Source organism: Talpa occidentalis, unplaced genomic scaffold, assembly GCF_014898055.3.
Source record: "Talpa occidentalis isolate TD23 unplaced genomic scaffold, MPIMG_talOcc4v2.1 talOcc4.7, whole genome shotgun sequence".
In the NCBI taxonomy this organism is placed as follows: Eukaryota; Metazoa; Chordata; class Mammalia; order Eulipotyphla; family Talpidae; genus Talpa; species Talpa occidentalis.
This window is the reverse complement of record NW_023605083.1, coordinates 53,428,938-53,442,535: the sequence shown is the minus strand read 5'-3', so window position 1 is coordinate 53,442,535 and position 13,598 is coordinate 53,428,938. Positions and strand designations below refer to the sequence as shown.

At 51.5% G+C, this 13,598-nt stretch overlaps 1 protein-coding gene and 1 long non-coding RNA gene across 4 annotated transcripts in view; one reads left to right on the top strand and one right to left on the bottom strand.

The window, feature by feature from the left end:
• Nucleotides 1–882: 882 nt before the first annotated feature.
• Nucleotides 883–13,598, top strand: part of LOC119232485 (uncharacterized) — a 29,446-nt gene continuing 16,730 nt past the window's right edge. Inside the window, exons 1-4 of one of the 3 annotated variants that reach the window (XR_008549672.1) lie at nt 883–1,155; nt 2,396–2,459; nt 8,057–8,151; nt 11,121–11,278. This is a non-coding gene — a long non-coding RNA (uncharacterized LOC119232485). Of the gene's footprint in view, nt 1,156–2,395; nt 2,460–8,056; nt 8,236–11,120; nt 11,279–13,598 lie in introns of those variants that run through there. The other 2 variants (XR_008549673.1, XR_005122107.2) reach the window with 2 other exon arrangements.
• Nucleotides 11,777–13,405, bottom strand: FOXE1 (forkhead box E1). Its single transcript, XM_037494508.1, is given in 2 exon segments — nt 11,777–13,291; nt 13,294–13,405. Coding segments are annotated over 2 exon segments (1,113 nt in total). The 3' UTR covers nt 11,777–12,290.

The window sequence follows — 13,598 nt, the reverse complement described above, 5'->3', positions numbered from 1 at the left end:
ACAACTTGATTCACCTTTGGTGGCACTCAGAAGAGCTCATCCACTAGCTCTTAGCTACTATCTTGAATACTGCCTTTTTCCAACCTGATTCCTCAGCTTTCCTTTCAGCTCTGTGAACTCTCCTGCAGCTTCCCATATGTTCCTGTTTCTGCTCAGTCATCTGGAATTTTACTTTGTTGCTTGTAACCACAGACGCCTAGTTGATAGTGTCGTGGGATAGTGTACCTTGCCCTCTTGGGGGTGCCACCAGAATGCCTATTAGAAGGTGGGTGTGAAACCATGGAATATGTATGTGGATGAATCTTTAAGGAGTACCTGATATTTAGGAGACTTAGGGCTAAAAGACTCTTCAAAAGGTATTTTGACCCCACCCCACTCAAAGAATGAATTCTCTTGCAACAACTGCTTGAGGCAGTCAGTTTCACCCTTAGTTACCTCTGACTCTTTGAAATGTCTTCCTTTATATGGGTGAAATCTGATGCTACATAGCATTGATCCAATTAATCTATCTCCCTCCTAACTTCTCTGTCCTGGAAACTCCTCACGGATTTGAAGATAGGGGAAAATGTTCCAGCCTGACTTTGCTCAGCTACATAAGCTACAGTTTCCAACTGCTCCTCCTGGGACAGTTTGTAGTTCCTTTGCCATCATGATAATCTTCTCCTGATACATTCCAGCTAATCAATATCCCTAATGAAGCGTGAAACTCAGGGATTGCAATCCAGATGCTCTGAACAAAGTAAAGTCAGGCAGGGCCATCATGTCCACACTCTGGGCAGTCAAATAAAATTCATTATTATGGCAGCTTCATGACACTCCTGACTCATAGTGAGCACAGCACTATTAGCTAAGCTTTCCTCACACATGCTGCTACCCATCCTGGCTTACCTACCTGGCTCATGTACTGTTTGTTTTTTGAATTCACTACTTAAAAATATGGCAGATCCTCATTTTTCTATGGCCTAGTCCGAAAAAAAAGCTTGCTATGGCATCAAATGATCTGGATTCCCCTTGAAGTCTTTACTCTCTATGCAGAAGGGAATGTTAGAAAAAGCTGCCTCTCTTAAAGAGTCCAAACACAGATTGGAGCAGAAGTCATGGGTGTAATTTTGAGAAAACCTTGTCCCAGACTGAGGTTGGCTGAGGTCTCCAAAGGTAAACCTCTCGTTTAATGTGTGTTACTCATTTCCTCTTGGAAGCAGTTAAATCCAATCTTAATGTCAGACTTAGTGTCACAAGAAAGTGGGTTGAATGTGTATTTATTGACACTGTTCATAATCATTTTTTAAAAAGACTAAAGGTGGATTTGGATATTGAGACGCTTGAATCCTCTAAAGAAATAGTGGAATACTCACTGTCAAATGACTGGGTAACCAGGAGTCCTGAACATAGACCAAGGCTCTTTGGGGGTCAGCTCCCTGGTCTTCCATCACTTTGTTATCTTACAGGAGCGCCCCAATCTTTAGTCCCTCTGAGCATCAGGAATACACACAGCTAGGGGGTTCCCTAGGCTTCAGAGACCCCCTTATCGTGTCTCTGCTAATCTGGAAGAAGAGCACAAATTTTCCACTCAAGAGTGAAATGCTTGTGTGCCTGCATGTGTGTGTGTGTGTGTGTGTGTGCCTGGCTGAGATGGAGCAGCCTGGCCAGAGGCTATAGTGTGAGAGTGCTTCAGTTATCCACTGCTGCATAAGTCATTACCCCAAACATAGTGACTTAAAACAATAGTATCTCAGTTTCTCTGGTCCTCTACTTCAGGGTCTCTCATAAGCCTGCAATCACCTCTAGGTGCCACTGGAAAGCATCAGCTTCCTTTCTTACTCACCTGGTTGCTGGCAGGATTAGTTGTTTATGGGCTGTTGGATTAAGGTATCAGTTCCTTTTAAGCCCCTTGATTTCTTTCCATTACCATACAGCATCTTGTAACATGGCAGCCTGTTCAGTAGACCAAGCAAGAGAGAGTGCTAGCAAGATAGAAGTCACGGTCTCTTACACCCCAAAGATAGTAGGTACACGCTTTTACTTGTGGCATATTCTATTTATTAGGAGCAAGCCAGCACGTCTGTATCAATGGGAGAGGATTACACAGGCACTGAATACCAGGAGGAGGGTCATTGGAACAATGTCAGAAACTGCCACTGCACTTTGCGATTATATAAACAGATAGGAGGGGTGGCTGGAGGATGAGGCATGTGAGGCCTGGGACAGCCGTCAGTGTCCCATCTGGAAGGAGAACACCATAGATGGTGGACAGAGAGCAAGGGCCTGGGTCTAAGTACCTTATGAGATTGAGCCCAGATCTAGATAGATTCTAGTCCTGAGCCCCCAAGACCCTTGATTAGTAACCAAGAAGAGGGTGACTCTCATTATTCTTCCTACCAAACCACTTCTCTAGGTCTGCATGCTGTGAGCACCCACTGCAGGCAAGGCACAATACCAGGCACAGCATTTATAACCAGGTTAGTACTATGCTGTTTTCGCATTATTTGCAAAAATTTATACGGTTAACAGCAAGAGCACCAGGTGTCACAAGTGCCTAGTGTCACAAGTCCAGCATGAGTTCCATCCCATTTGCTGGAGATCCCTCGCTGGACATCAGTTTTCCATACTATAAAGATAAGTAGAGTAAAACCTCCCCCTTCCCACTCACTTTGGGTTTGTTGTGAGGACTTCATGAGATAACAGTATAGAAGGACTTACTTTTCACATCTGTTTTGCTATTCCATGAATATGTGTTCATGTTCAGGGCAGGGAGACTGAGCCTCATCAACTATTGTGCTAATGGGACACAGAAAGTCATCTGATTGTCTCCAGCCACACACATCCACCATTGGTGCAGAAGGGACCAAAGGCAAAGGACTCACCCTGGATCACGCACAAAGTTGGTCCCACTGCAAGGTCTTTCAGTTGCTAACCCAGTGCCTCTCTGAGAACTGGGAGCTTCAGGGTGCAAAGTGCTATGTCTGAGCCCTTCTAGAGTCAGACATCTGGGCTTTAAAGTCTGCTCACACCATTTCCTAGCTCATGATTACTACCTCCCAGGGGAGTTTGTGGAGATTGAAAAGCACTATGGTTCCTGCCACATACCTCGCTGAATGTTAGCCATCATGATCAATATTAAAAAGGGAAGGTGGTGTTGTGCCCATTTTATATCTGGGAAAGTTGAGGCTGAGATTTACTCAGTTATGGGAGCCAGAACTTGAGCCAGTGCTTTGTTGATGAAGCCCGACAGTCTCTCGGAAAACAAGAAAGTGCCAAACAAAATGCTCCAGGCTGGTCTACAGGGCACAAAGGGAGCAACCCAGGTTTTCTGAGCTTGAAATGAGGCCTGAAAGTCCCTTGCTGAGGAGTGAGGTGTTTGCCAGGGCCCCTAACTCACTACACCGACCATCCTTGCAGTAGTGTTTCGGGAAAGCTGTCTATGTTCAGTATGGTTTGGGATTTGGGTGGAAAGATTCTTTCAGTTCTGGGGTTGCTCTTCTATCACCCGGCTGCAGGCCCAGGCTGGCCCCTGTTGGAAGGAAGTCAGCCCTCCTTCCCCCAGGAGGAAGGGCCCTCCTGTCTGTGGTCGGCAGCATTGTACTTGCCGGATTCCAGGTTGTCAGTCTCACGGCAGAGCTCCCGGGATGCTTAGCCTGCAGATTGTTTTGTTAGGTTTCTCCTACAACTAATTTGGAAATTACCCAGCTACCCACGGCCTCTCCCAGGTGTTCTGTAAACTACGGGCCTGCTCCTGCCGCTTTTGCCTTGGTGGGATCCACACTGCTGGAGCTGGGGGGGCGGGCAGAGGGGGTGACAGGAGGCACGGTCCCATAGTGGTAGGCTCCTTTTAAGCACCAGCCAGTCCCTTCCAGCTTTTGCACCAACTATCCTACTTTGTAGGATCTGAAGCAACCAAATCCACATACTTCACAGACATTATCTTTAAGCCTCACAAGCAAGCCCTATGAAGATAAGTCAAGGGCATGGGAACCATCCACCCTCCTCAGAGGCCCACAGAAAGGATTTCCCCAGAGTACCAGTGAAAACCAACATGCAAGTCTCCCCGCCTTATCTCGGGAGGAAGAGTCTCAGACTTCTCATTCATTTTGCAATGCACTTTGCTACACTGGGTTGAGGATCAGTCCCTCCCAGGCAAGTCATGTGAGCTTGAGCTTGTCTTCTGGGGCTTTAGCTTCCTCATCTAAGAAGTTGCAGCTGGAAACTGCTGCTTTTCTGGCCAGTTGTGAGGATTCAGAGGATAACGTATATGCAAGTGCTTGGTACCCAGAGTGAGGGAACTCTTCCCTAATGTTGGGCTTATGGTCAGTCAGCTGTTCTGCTGGAAGCTGGCAAGAGCAATGGACTTGGCCTGGAGTCTAAGAGGGGTGGGGCTAGGTGACATTTTAGCCACATATTTACTTATAAAGTGGATGGCAAAGGAAGCCTCAAATGGAATAAACCAAAAATCTGGTTTTCCCCTGCCCCTTCAGGGTTACCTTCTGCATCATTTAGGATGCATTCGGTTGCAAGTAACAGAAAGTCCAAGGCAAAGAGGCTTAAATTTGAAGAACGTTTGTTCTGACAATCGGTGCCCATAGGTATGAGGAACGGTCCCGGGATCATTTCTGGCTGCAGCTCAGTGAATTTGCCAGGCTTCAGGCTCTTCCCATTGGTCTACACTGCCATCTTTACCAGCTTGGTTTATTCTTTGGAGCTCTTCTGGGTCCAGCATGATGGCCATACTTCCAGGGGCCACACCCAAACAACATTCAGGGGGAGAAAAGGCTGTTTCTCTTCTCCCATCTCTGTCCAAACAAAGTATGCATCCCTCAAGTCCCAGCAGACTTTCCTGGACATTCTCGTCGCCTGGAAAGTATCCGTGACCCTTTCTAAATCAGCCTCTGGCAAGGGAGATGGGATTAACACCACGTTTATCTTAGAGAAGTCCAGATGGAACCCCTGGGCACCCCAGGGTGAAGACTTCCTCTAAAACATGACCAGCTGCTACCTGGACAAAATGAGGGCTGGGAGCAAAGGGGAGATGGTGAAGGGGAGACCAGCAGTGTCTGGTACAACTTACTGAATATGCCAGAAAGAGGGTGGGTTGTTTCTTTCTGTCTAGAGATGCCCACTGTACAGTTGTCTTTGTCATGCTCCACCTGTTCACCCCCAACTCTACCAGCAAGACCCCTGTCCCCAAACCCTGCGATTGGACACTTATCTTTATGAGCATCATTGCAGGGAAAATATGGGCACACCTCATTTCACCTAAGGTAAATACATCACTGTGTGAGACTTTGATGAAAATGTGGGGTAAAGGAAAGTGTTACACAGAAGGGGGAAATTTTTAAAATGCTCATCAACGTGCCCATTTTCTCATCGTGTAAGAAACCCTCCACAGGGCTGCACGCGGGCACGCCATGTTCCTGAGCTGGGCCTCTGTGAGAGCAGGACCTGACAGGTTGGTGTTTGAGCTGGGTCTCACACACTGGGGCTGTGCGGGGAGTGGGTGCTGGAAGGACCTGGGCTCTCGCTGGGTTGGTGGGCTGCTTGTCTTGGAGGTGCAGATGCAGTTAGGTGGCTCCTGGAGAGGTCAGAGCAAATTCATGGTGATAAGGAACATGTTGGGGTATCTGGGGGAACAACTAGTAGTGTGCCCGCTGAAACCCAGGGGTGTAGGAAGGGCAGCTATGGGAGATGATGCTGGGAGGGGGCTTGGCATAAGAACCATAGAAGGTCCCTGGTGCCAGGAGTTTGGTTTTCTGCAGAGACAGCAGGCAGCCTGCTCCCAGGGAACTAGAGCTCTGCTTCAAGAACTGAGGCTGGCAGGTGCGGGGTGGCATGGGAGGCGGGAGTACACGTGGAGAAGCCCTGGCTGGCTGCAGGGCGCGGAGAGCAGGGCAGAGTTAGGCTCGGTGAGGCTGTGGTTCTCCCACTTTATCTCTTGGCTGCTGAAGCTTCCATGCCTGAAAGCCATGACTGGGGCTCTGTTCTGCCCACGCCCAGCGAGCAGCCATTCCAGGCGCTCAGATAGTGAGATAAGCTTGTGCTCTACACCAGGGCTGAAATCCACCCAGATTCCAGCTTCCCAGTCCCTTCCTCACCCCGGGAGGGGCTGACAATTGATCCCTGTGCCTCTCTGACTACTTCTGACTGCTTCTGTGCCTGGTTAGCTCTTTGGGGCTGAGTTAGAAATCTGAGCCTCAGTTCTCAGAAGAGGGGTCCTGGGGCAAGCAGGGGGATGGGATGGGCTGGGAGCTCCACAGGAAAATGTCATCCTCTCCTAAGCCAAGCAGTGAGGAGCACTCTAGAAGTCCCGCCAAGAGCTTTGGCCTCAGCTGGGGAAAGAAGACACTGGAGAGGGAGCCTGCAGAGGGAGAACTAGCACCAGTGCACTGTGGGCCTCCATCCCCACCTGTCTACCTCAGTTTTCTTTTTTGTTCACTGTTCAGTTTGGTCTGAGAAGCTCTAGCACAGTTTTTGTTTTCCCTTTAAGTACTTCTAAGCTATTTAACCAGTCATGAACTAAGTTCATTGCTCCCTGCAATGGAGGTTATAACAGGGAGGTCCCCGAAGCTGCACTACCTGATCCCTACCTCTCACCTCCACTACCCCTGATTACTTCCATTTCCAAATTGCCTTTTTATTAAGATGACAATTGAATACATTTTCCCTTAGGAGAGGTATAGTTTCTAGTCTGATTTGGACACTTATACCTATAAGACCTTGGGAAATTCACAAGACCCTTCTTGAGGTAGCAGCTCATAAACTTCCACAATGTCCCTATTTATTTCTACTACCGAGAACACATGTGGGTTTGGAGATGAAGTCCTGGTTCCCACGGTGTTGCTGTGTGATCCTGGGAACAGTGCTTCCCCAGTCTAGGCTCCTGCCCTGTTCTTCATGGTACCTGCCTCCTGTCTGTATTGCTTTTCATCAGAGAAACACTTTCCTCCTAGACTCCCCACCCTGCACCCCCCCCACTATCCCCCCCCCCCCCCCCCCCCCCCCCCCCCCCCCCGCCAGTGGGGAGTTAGCACTTCTCAGGAATATAATGAGCTCAGAAACCAAGTCCCCCAGAAAGTAATTCATGTTTGGGGGAGGGAAGGATTTATTAGGAGCTCAGGATCTTGCCTGTGCACGGGGCATTCAAAATACCCAGATGGACTCAGAAATAGGCATTCCTGCTCCTATAGTGTCCTGTGAAGAAAACCTTTTTTTTTTTTTTTTTTTTCCTTGAAGCCCTAACTATTCCAGATGTGAGGCTAGAGCTGAGGGATCAGAGGCCAAGTCTGTTTCATACTTGGGCTCCTGCTTAGATAGAGACCAAAGTCCAGGGTCCCCCAAGTGTCTTATCTGGAGTTAAATGTCTGAATGCCAACCCTGGCTCTAATTTGCACCCTACTTTTCAAGATGCTTTCACATACAGTCTCACTGAATGTCACTGTCCCAGTCACCCAGTATGACTGGAAACAGGAGGTGACATGCATTACAGGGGCTAGGGTTCCACCATTCAGAAAGTACGTCAGAGGGAGGAGGTAAAGGGTTTCCTCTCCAAGCCCTGCCCTCTCTCTAGCCCAACCCTCTCTCCCCACTACAGCTAGAGCTGGCCACAAGGTAGCACTGTAGTGCTGGCTGGGATCCGTGGTCAGAAACAGGAGGTTTCTGGAAGTTATTTTGGGGTCTCTGATCTTAACAACATAAAGCATTTGCTCATTTCTCCAAGTTGTGCATCTTTGCCCAGGGCATATGGATCACCTGTGCATCTTGTTTAAATGCAGGTTCTGGTCCCTAGTTTGAGGTAGGGCCTGAGATTCTGCATTTCTAGATGGCCCACACACCTGCAAGGCCTTGGGTCTCTATAAAATGGTGGGGAGGGCCTCCCTTCTTTGGAGAAGTGCATCCTGTACTCAAATGACCACAAAAAAAGAAAAGAAAAGAAAGAAAGGAAGGACGGAAGGAAGAAAGAAAAAGAAAAGAAAAAAGAGAGAAAGGAAAAAAAAAGGAGGAAAAAGAAAAGCAAAAAAGGAGCCAGCGAATGTGAGGGTGAGAGGGTAACCACTCACTTTTGCAGGTGGCGAGACAGACTACCCTTCTCCAGCCCGGGTGCTGAAGATAGGACAACAATTCAGTGACAACGCTAGGAAAACACAACAGAAACGTGGGAAGGTACTTACTGGGGTGTTCACTGGACTTTCTCTGGGCGAACTATGGGTTCCTTTGGCTAGTCTGCCTTGTATCTTGTTTTACAATAAACATGTACCAAGTTTGTAATAAAAATTAATTTTAATAAAAGAAAAATCTCACAAAGTTCTTGGTAAATGAGATGATGTTTACCAATGCCGGGTGAACCGTAACTACGTACTCAGCTTCGTGTCTTGGGCGTGTAGTTCAGTTCAAAGCATGCGGAATTCATTTCAGCGAGGTTGTCCTACTTTTCCCGGCGCTCGGATCTCGGGGAGGGAACCGCGGGCAGCTGCAGCGAGTGGCTTTCTGCGCCTCCTCGCGCTGTGGCCCGGGCTCTTCCCCCAGAGCGCTCGCCGCACTTCGCTCCCCCCTTAAATGGGGGGCGAGATGGTTCCCTAATCCGTTTTCGTAGTAAACGACCTCGGGCCAAGTCTGCTTTTGTTGCTGGTTTCCTAAGCTTAATTGCAAGCAAAGTTAATTTGAAAGAAAATAAATGTTACAGCTCTGGGGCGAATTCTAACGAGCCTTGGGCAATTAGGGAAGAACGCATCTAATTACCTACAGCCCGAGGGCGCCTGCACACGACGCTGGGGGTGCACGGTCCAGAGAGGGGTAAACGATTTTTCTGTTTTCATAATAGAAAAAGGAAAGAAAAAACCAACAAAGAGAAAAACGCACCTCCCATCTTTAAGCCCCCCTGAACTGGGCGGTCCTGTTCTACGGTTGGGGATTCTTGGAGTTGGAATGTTCCAAGACACTGTAGTGAAGTGTTCTCGATAGTCTGGAGTCGTCAGACTTGAGGGTCGGTGCGAGGCCCCCGCTGCGCCGGAGCGGCGAGGCGCGCGGCTTGGAGGCGCTCCCCGCCGCGCGGTGTGCGTTCCGGTGCGCGCTGCACCTGAGGGGCTCGCGAGTTCTGGGGGTCGCCGGTCGGTCGGCGGGAGGTCGGCAAGAGCTGAAGCTCAGTCTCCAACTTCTTGATCCCAGCCGTCGCGGGTTGCATCTCTCCCGACTCCCACTGTACTCGCCCAGGGTCCTCCCCAGAAAGACCCTCCCCTGCTCCCCTCCCCGAGCTTTTGTCGTTTTTGGCACGACCTCAACTATCGCCCACGCCGCAGAGGAAGGTGGGTGGCTGGGACGCCTGCACTTTGCCACCCGCTCTTTTTGTCTCCCCCGGCTTTACAGCGAAACTCCGAGTTTTCAGACAAGGCACCGCTTTAAAAAAAAATCTAAACCTTAAATAATGTTAAACCTTTCTTCCCTCCTCTGCGAATGCTTTACAATCAGCAAAACACTCTCAACACGCGTGTCCCCGTTAACTTTGAGAGGGCCCTTGAGGTGTAGGGGTCACACGCTCCCATTTCACAAACGAGGACATTAGAGAAGCGACCGGCTTAAGTTTAATGGTACTGTCAGAGCACTCGATTTGGTATTTAAAAAACATACAGGGGGCCTCCCCGGTGGCGTAGCGGTGGAGCGCTGGGTTGCCAAGCTGCCCGCAGCCTCTGCAGCGCCGGTTCGATCCCCGGCTGCTCCCCGGCCACCGGAGAAGGGTCCCACATGGCGCGCAGACCTCTCCTGCGGCCCGCTGCTCCCCTCAGCAGTGTACTTCGGTCCTTCTGCCTGCTCTGCTCCCCGCTCTGGCTCTGGTGGATTCTCTCACCCTCCCGCGCTTCTGACTGTACCCAGTGCTTGTATAAATAAATAAATAAATCTTTAAAAAAATAAAAATAAAAAACATACAGGGTCAACTCCAACTCGGGCAGGCACTAATGAGTTACTTACTTAGATCACCCTTCTCCGGCCCAAATGTTGTGGCTGGGCTCTTACTAGATAAGGATAAAACTCAAAACCCCTGGATGGGGGACTCTGAATTTCAGGGTACTCTCTACTGGGCAAGATATCTTGACTTCTGCTTGGGACAGCCAACCTGTCTCCTTGCCCAAGGACAACCTTTGTCTTCCATGCCTTCAAGAGTCCAGGTAGAGATAAGGGAAGCCAAAACCTTGCCTTTCCCAAGGTCTCAGAGTGCCTGGAAAAGTAGGACAACGTTGCTGGAATGAATTCAGCCTGGTTTGAACTGCACTGCCCGAGACACACCGGGCTAGACCCTTTGGCAACAGTCAATGCTCCCGCTACGTCCTGTCTCCAGGTGGTCATTTACCATCTCCACAGTCAGGAAGGACCAGCATCTAGACCTGTGTTGTCCACTACAGTAGCCATCAGCCACCCATTGCTACTGAACACGTGGCATGTGGCTAATCCAAATTTAGACGAGCTGCAGGTGTAAAATACACTCCAGATTTTGAAGATTAGTGTGGAAACAATGATTATTTCAACAATTTTTATACAGAGTGTTGAAATTTCTTGGATATACTGGGTTAAATACAATATACTATTAATCTCACGCATTTCTTTTTATTTTACTAATGAGGCTACTAGAAAAATATAAATTTTACACATGTGGCTTGCATTCTATTTCTGTTGGATGGCACTGGTTTAGACAAACACCCGTCTGGACTGAATCACATTCATGTGTCTTTGTTAACAGGATAGCACAGTCTCCAAAATGAAACATAAAAATCACCAATGGTTTTCATATAATCTTTTTCACACCCCTACCCTTCCCTACCAAGTTCACTACCCAGAAAGAGGCTGAGTTTCTCTCGTCAGAAGTCACTTGCTCAAAGGTTTTTATTTGAACACTCAGGGTTATCTGAAAGCTGTGCACCGAGCCTCTGAAATATTTAAGGCTGGAAATTTTTATTCAGAGCCAAAACTTACAAGATTTCTCATGAGAAAGGTGGGAAATGGTTGGATTTTTCCCTGATCTTGCTCAGTTTGCTGCTTAAAACAGACACACAGAAACAAAACAAAGTTAAAAATCCAATTTCTTTCTAAAGCTTACTTTTACTCATGGCTCCAATGAACTTTTCTCTTGCCATTTTGCATAGGGAGACTGCTGAAGTATGGCGGTGGATGCCAGGGGTGGAAGGATCAGTCCTACTGAAAGCTGCGGCCAAAGGGTTCCCCTGTATCCTGTCACCTCTTTGAACTTTTAGTTTGCCCATTGGGCCCCGGCTGCTTAATGGAAAGAAACAATGGACAATGGGTAAGATATATTTCTACCTGCTTGCTTGGAAAACTGCGTTAAGGACCCAGCAGTAATAGCTGCTGAATGGTCAGCACCTCATGCTTAAAAGATTCAAGAAATTATGCTATAAGCGCTGCCTGGAGGTAATCCAGAGACTTTACTTTGGTTAATGCTTGAGGTGAACTCCTTTACAATCCCCCAGAACAGGAGTAGGTTGTGGGTGGCTATTCAGGCCTTGGGTGGGTTACAGATGCTGCCAAATATGAAAGGCAGCCCCCACCATGATGGGGCTCTTAAGGATCACATTGGGGGTGGGATGTCGAATTCTGCAGTCCTTCTGTGTAACAGACGAGGACTGGGGTGTGTGAATGATGAGACTGGGTCACGCTGGGTAGCTGAGACGCACAGTCCAGACTCAGAGCCAGACCTGCTGTTCTCAGAGGCAGGAAAAACCAGCCAAGGTCAAGTGAAGCAGAGCGGTTTCTCCCATTTAAAAAAAAAAAAAAAAAAAAAAACTACTTCGTTTACTTCTTTTGCAAACGTGTCCTCCTCACCTTAAGAAGGAAGGCGCTATTGGAGCCTTTTATTGCAGGAACGTACTCAAAGGCACAAGAGGCCGAACCGCATAAAAAAGGTCAGAATTTCGCGCAACAGAGGGACCAGTGAAGTTACGTGATTCCCCACAATTCGGATCCTAGACTCTAGCGTAGACACTACGCGCTTCCCCATTTATTATCAAAAGCCCATCCCGGCAGAATGTCAGAAAGGCATGTCCTTTTGGAGTCGCTCCTCGTTGTGGTGGGTCGTTGGTTCCCAGTCCGCTGGCGCAGGCTGCCTCTCCCCATCTCCTCCTATTTACAACAAGAAGGGGATGTGTGCGAGGTGCGCCAGGACGCAGAGCCTCTCCGGCCGGCCTACTGGATCCCTTCCACGTGGCTCTCAATTCGGTCCTCTCTCCAGTCCCGTCCTCAGGATACTTAGTGCTTGTGGACAGCAGAGGTATCTGTGACATTTCTACCGTGTGTTCGGCTCACATGGCGGACACGAACCGATCCACCCCGCCAGGATAAGCGGCCGCATGGCGCGCGTGATAGACGGCTCCACCGCTCCCTCCGAGCTGCCCTCCCGGATTGTAGCAGGGACCCAGAGCTCCGAACTGGCCGGGCGACGTGCGCCCATAGAAGTCCACCGCGCTCTCCACGCCGCCCCCGCCGCCGCCCGCGGGGGGCGAAGCGGGTCCGGCCAAGCGGCCCGCGGCGGCGAAGAGCGCGCTGCCGGCCCCTTGCGGGTACGCGCCGTCGGGGCCGGCGTAGGCGGCCGCGTACGCGGAGGGATTGGCGGGCCGCGCCCCCGCGCAGCCGGCGTTCTGGTAGCCGCTGGTGGCGGCCGTGGCGCCGGCCGAGGCAAAGGCGCAAGAGCCGGCGGGCCCCGACGGCGCGGGGCCCAGCTCCGGGCTAAGCGGCCGCTCGGGCACCAGGCCGAAGACGCGGCAGGGGCCCGGCGACGCGGCGGGGTAGTAGACCGGCGGCGGCGCGGCGAGCGCCGGCGGGGCATAGCCGGCATAGACGGCGCCCGGGTAGGGCGGGCGCGCGGCGGGCACGGCGCCCGGGAAAATGGCGGCCGCGGCGGCCGCTGCAGCCGCAGCGGCGGCGGCGGCCGCGTCGTGCATGTAAGCCGGGTAGGTGGAGAGGTCCGAGCGCTTGAAGCGCTTGCGGCGGCGCAGGAAGCTGCCGCTCTCGAACATGTCCTCCGCGTTGGGGTCGAGCGCCCAGTAGTTGCCCTTGCCCGGGCGGCCGGCCTCGCGCGGGATCTTGAGGAAGCAGTCGTTGAGCGTGAGGTTGTGGCGGATGCTGTTCTGCCACTTCTTGGGGTTGTCGCGGTAGAAGGGGAAGCGCTCGGTGATGAACTTGTAGATGCCGCCCAGCGTGAGGCGGCGCTCCGGCGCGTGCGCGATGGCCATGGCGATGAGCGCGATGTAGCTGTAGGGCGGCTTCCCGCGCTGCAGGGGGCGCTTGCGCCGCCGCCCCCCGCGCTGCGGCCCGCGGCCTCCGCGGGGACCCCGGCCCCGGCCTCGCCGCGCTCCTCCTTCACGGACGCCAGCGCCTCGGGCTGTGGGGGCGGCGGCGGCCCGCTCTCGGCCGTCATGGCGCGGCCGTCCCGCGCGCCCCGGGCGTCCCCGCCGCCCGCTGCTGTCGAGGGGCGCGGGCGGGCCGGGGAGTCGCAGGACCCGGGGGGCGCGGGCGCGGGCGGGGACGCGGGCACCTCCCGCCGAGAGCTCGCCGCTTGCTCGCGGGCGGGCGCCGAGGGCACGGCTGCCCGGGCAGGGGCGCGCGGGGGG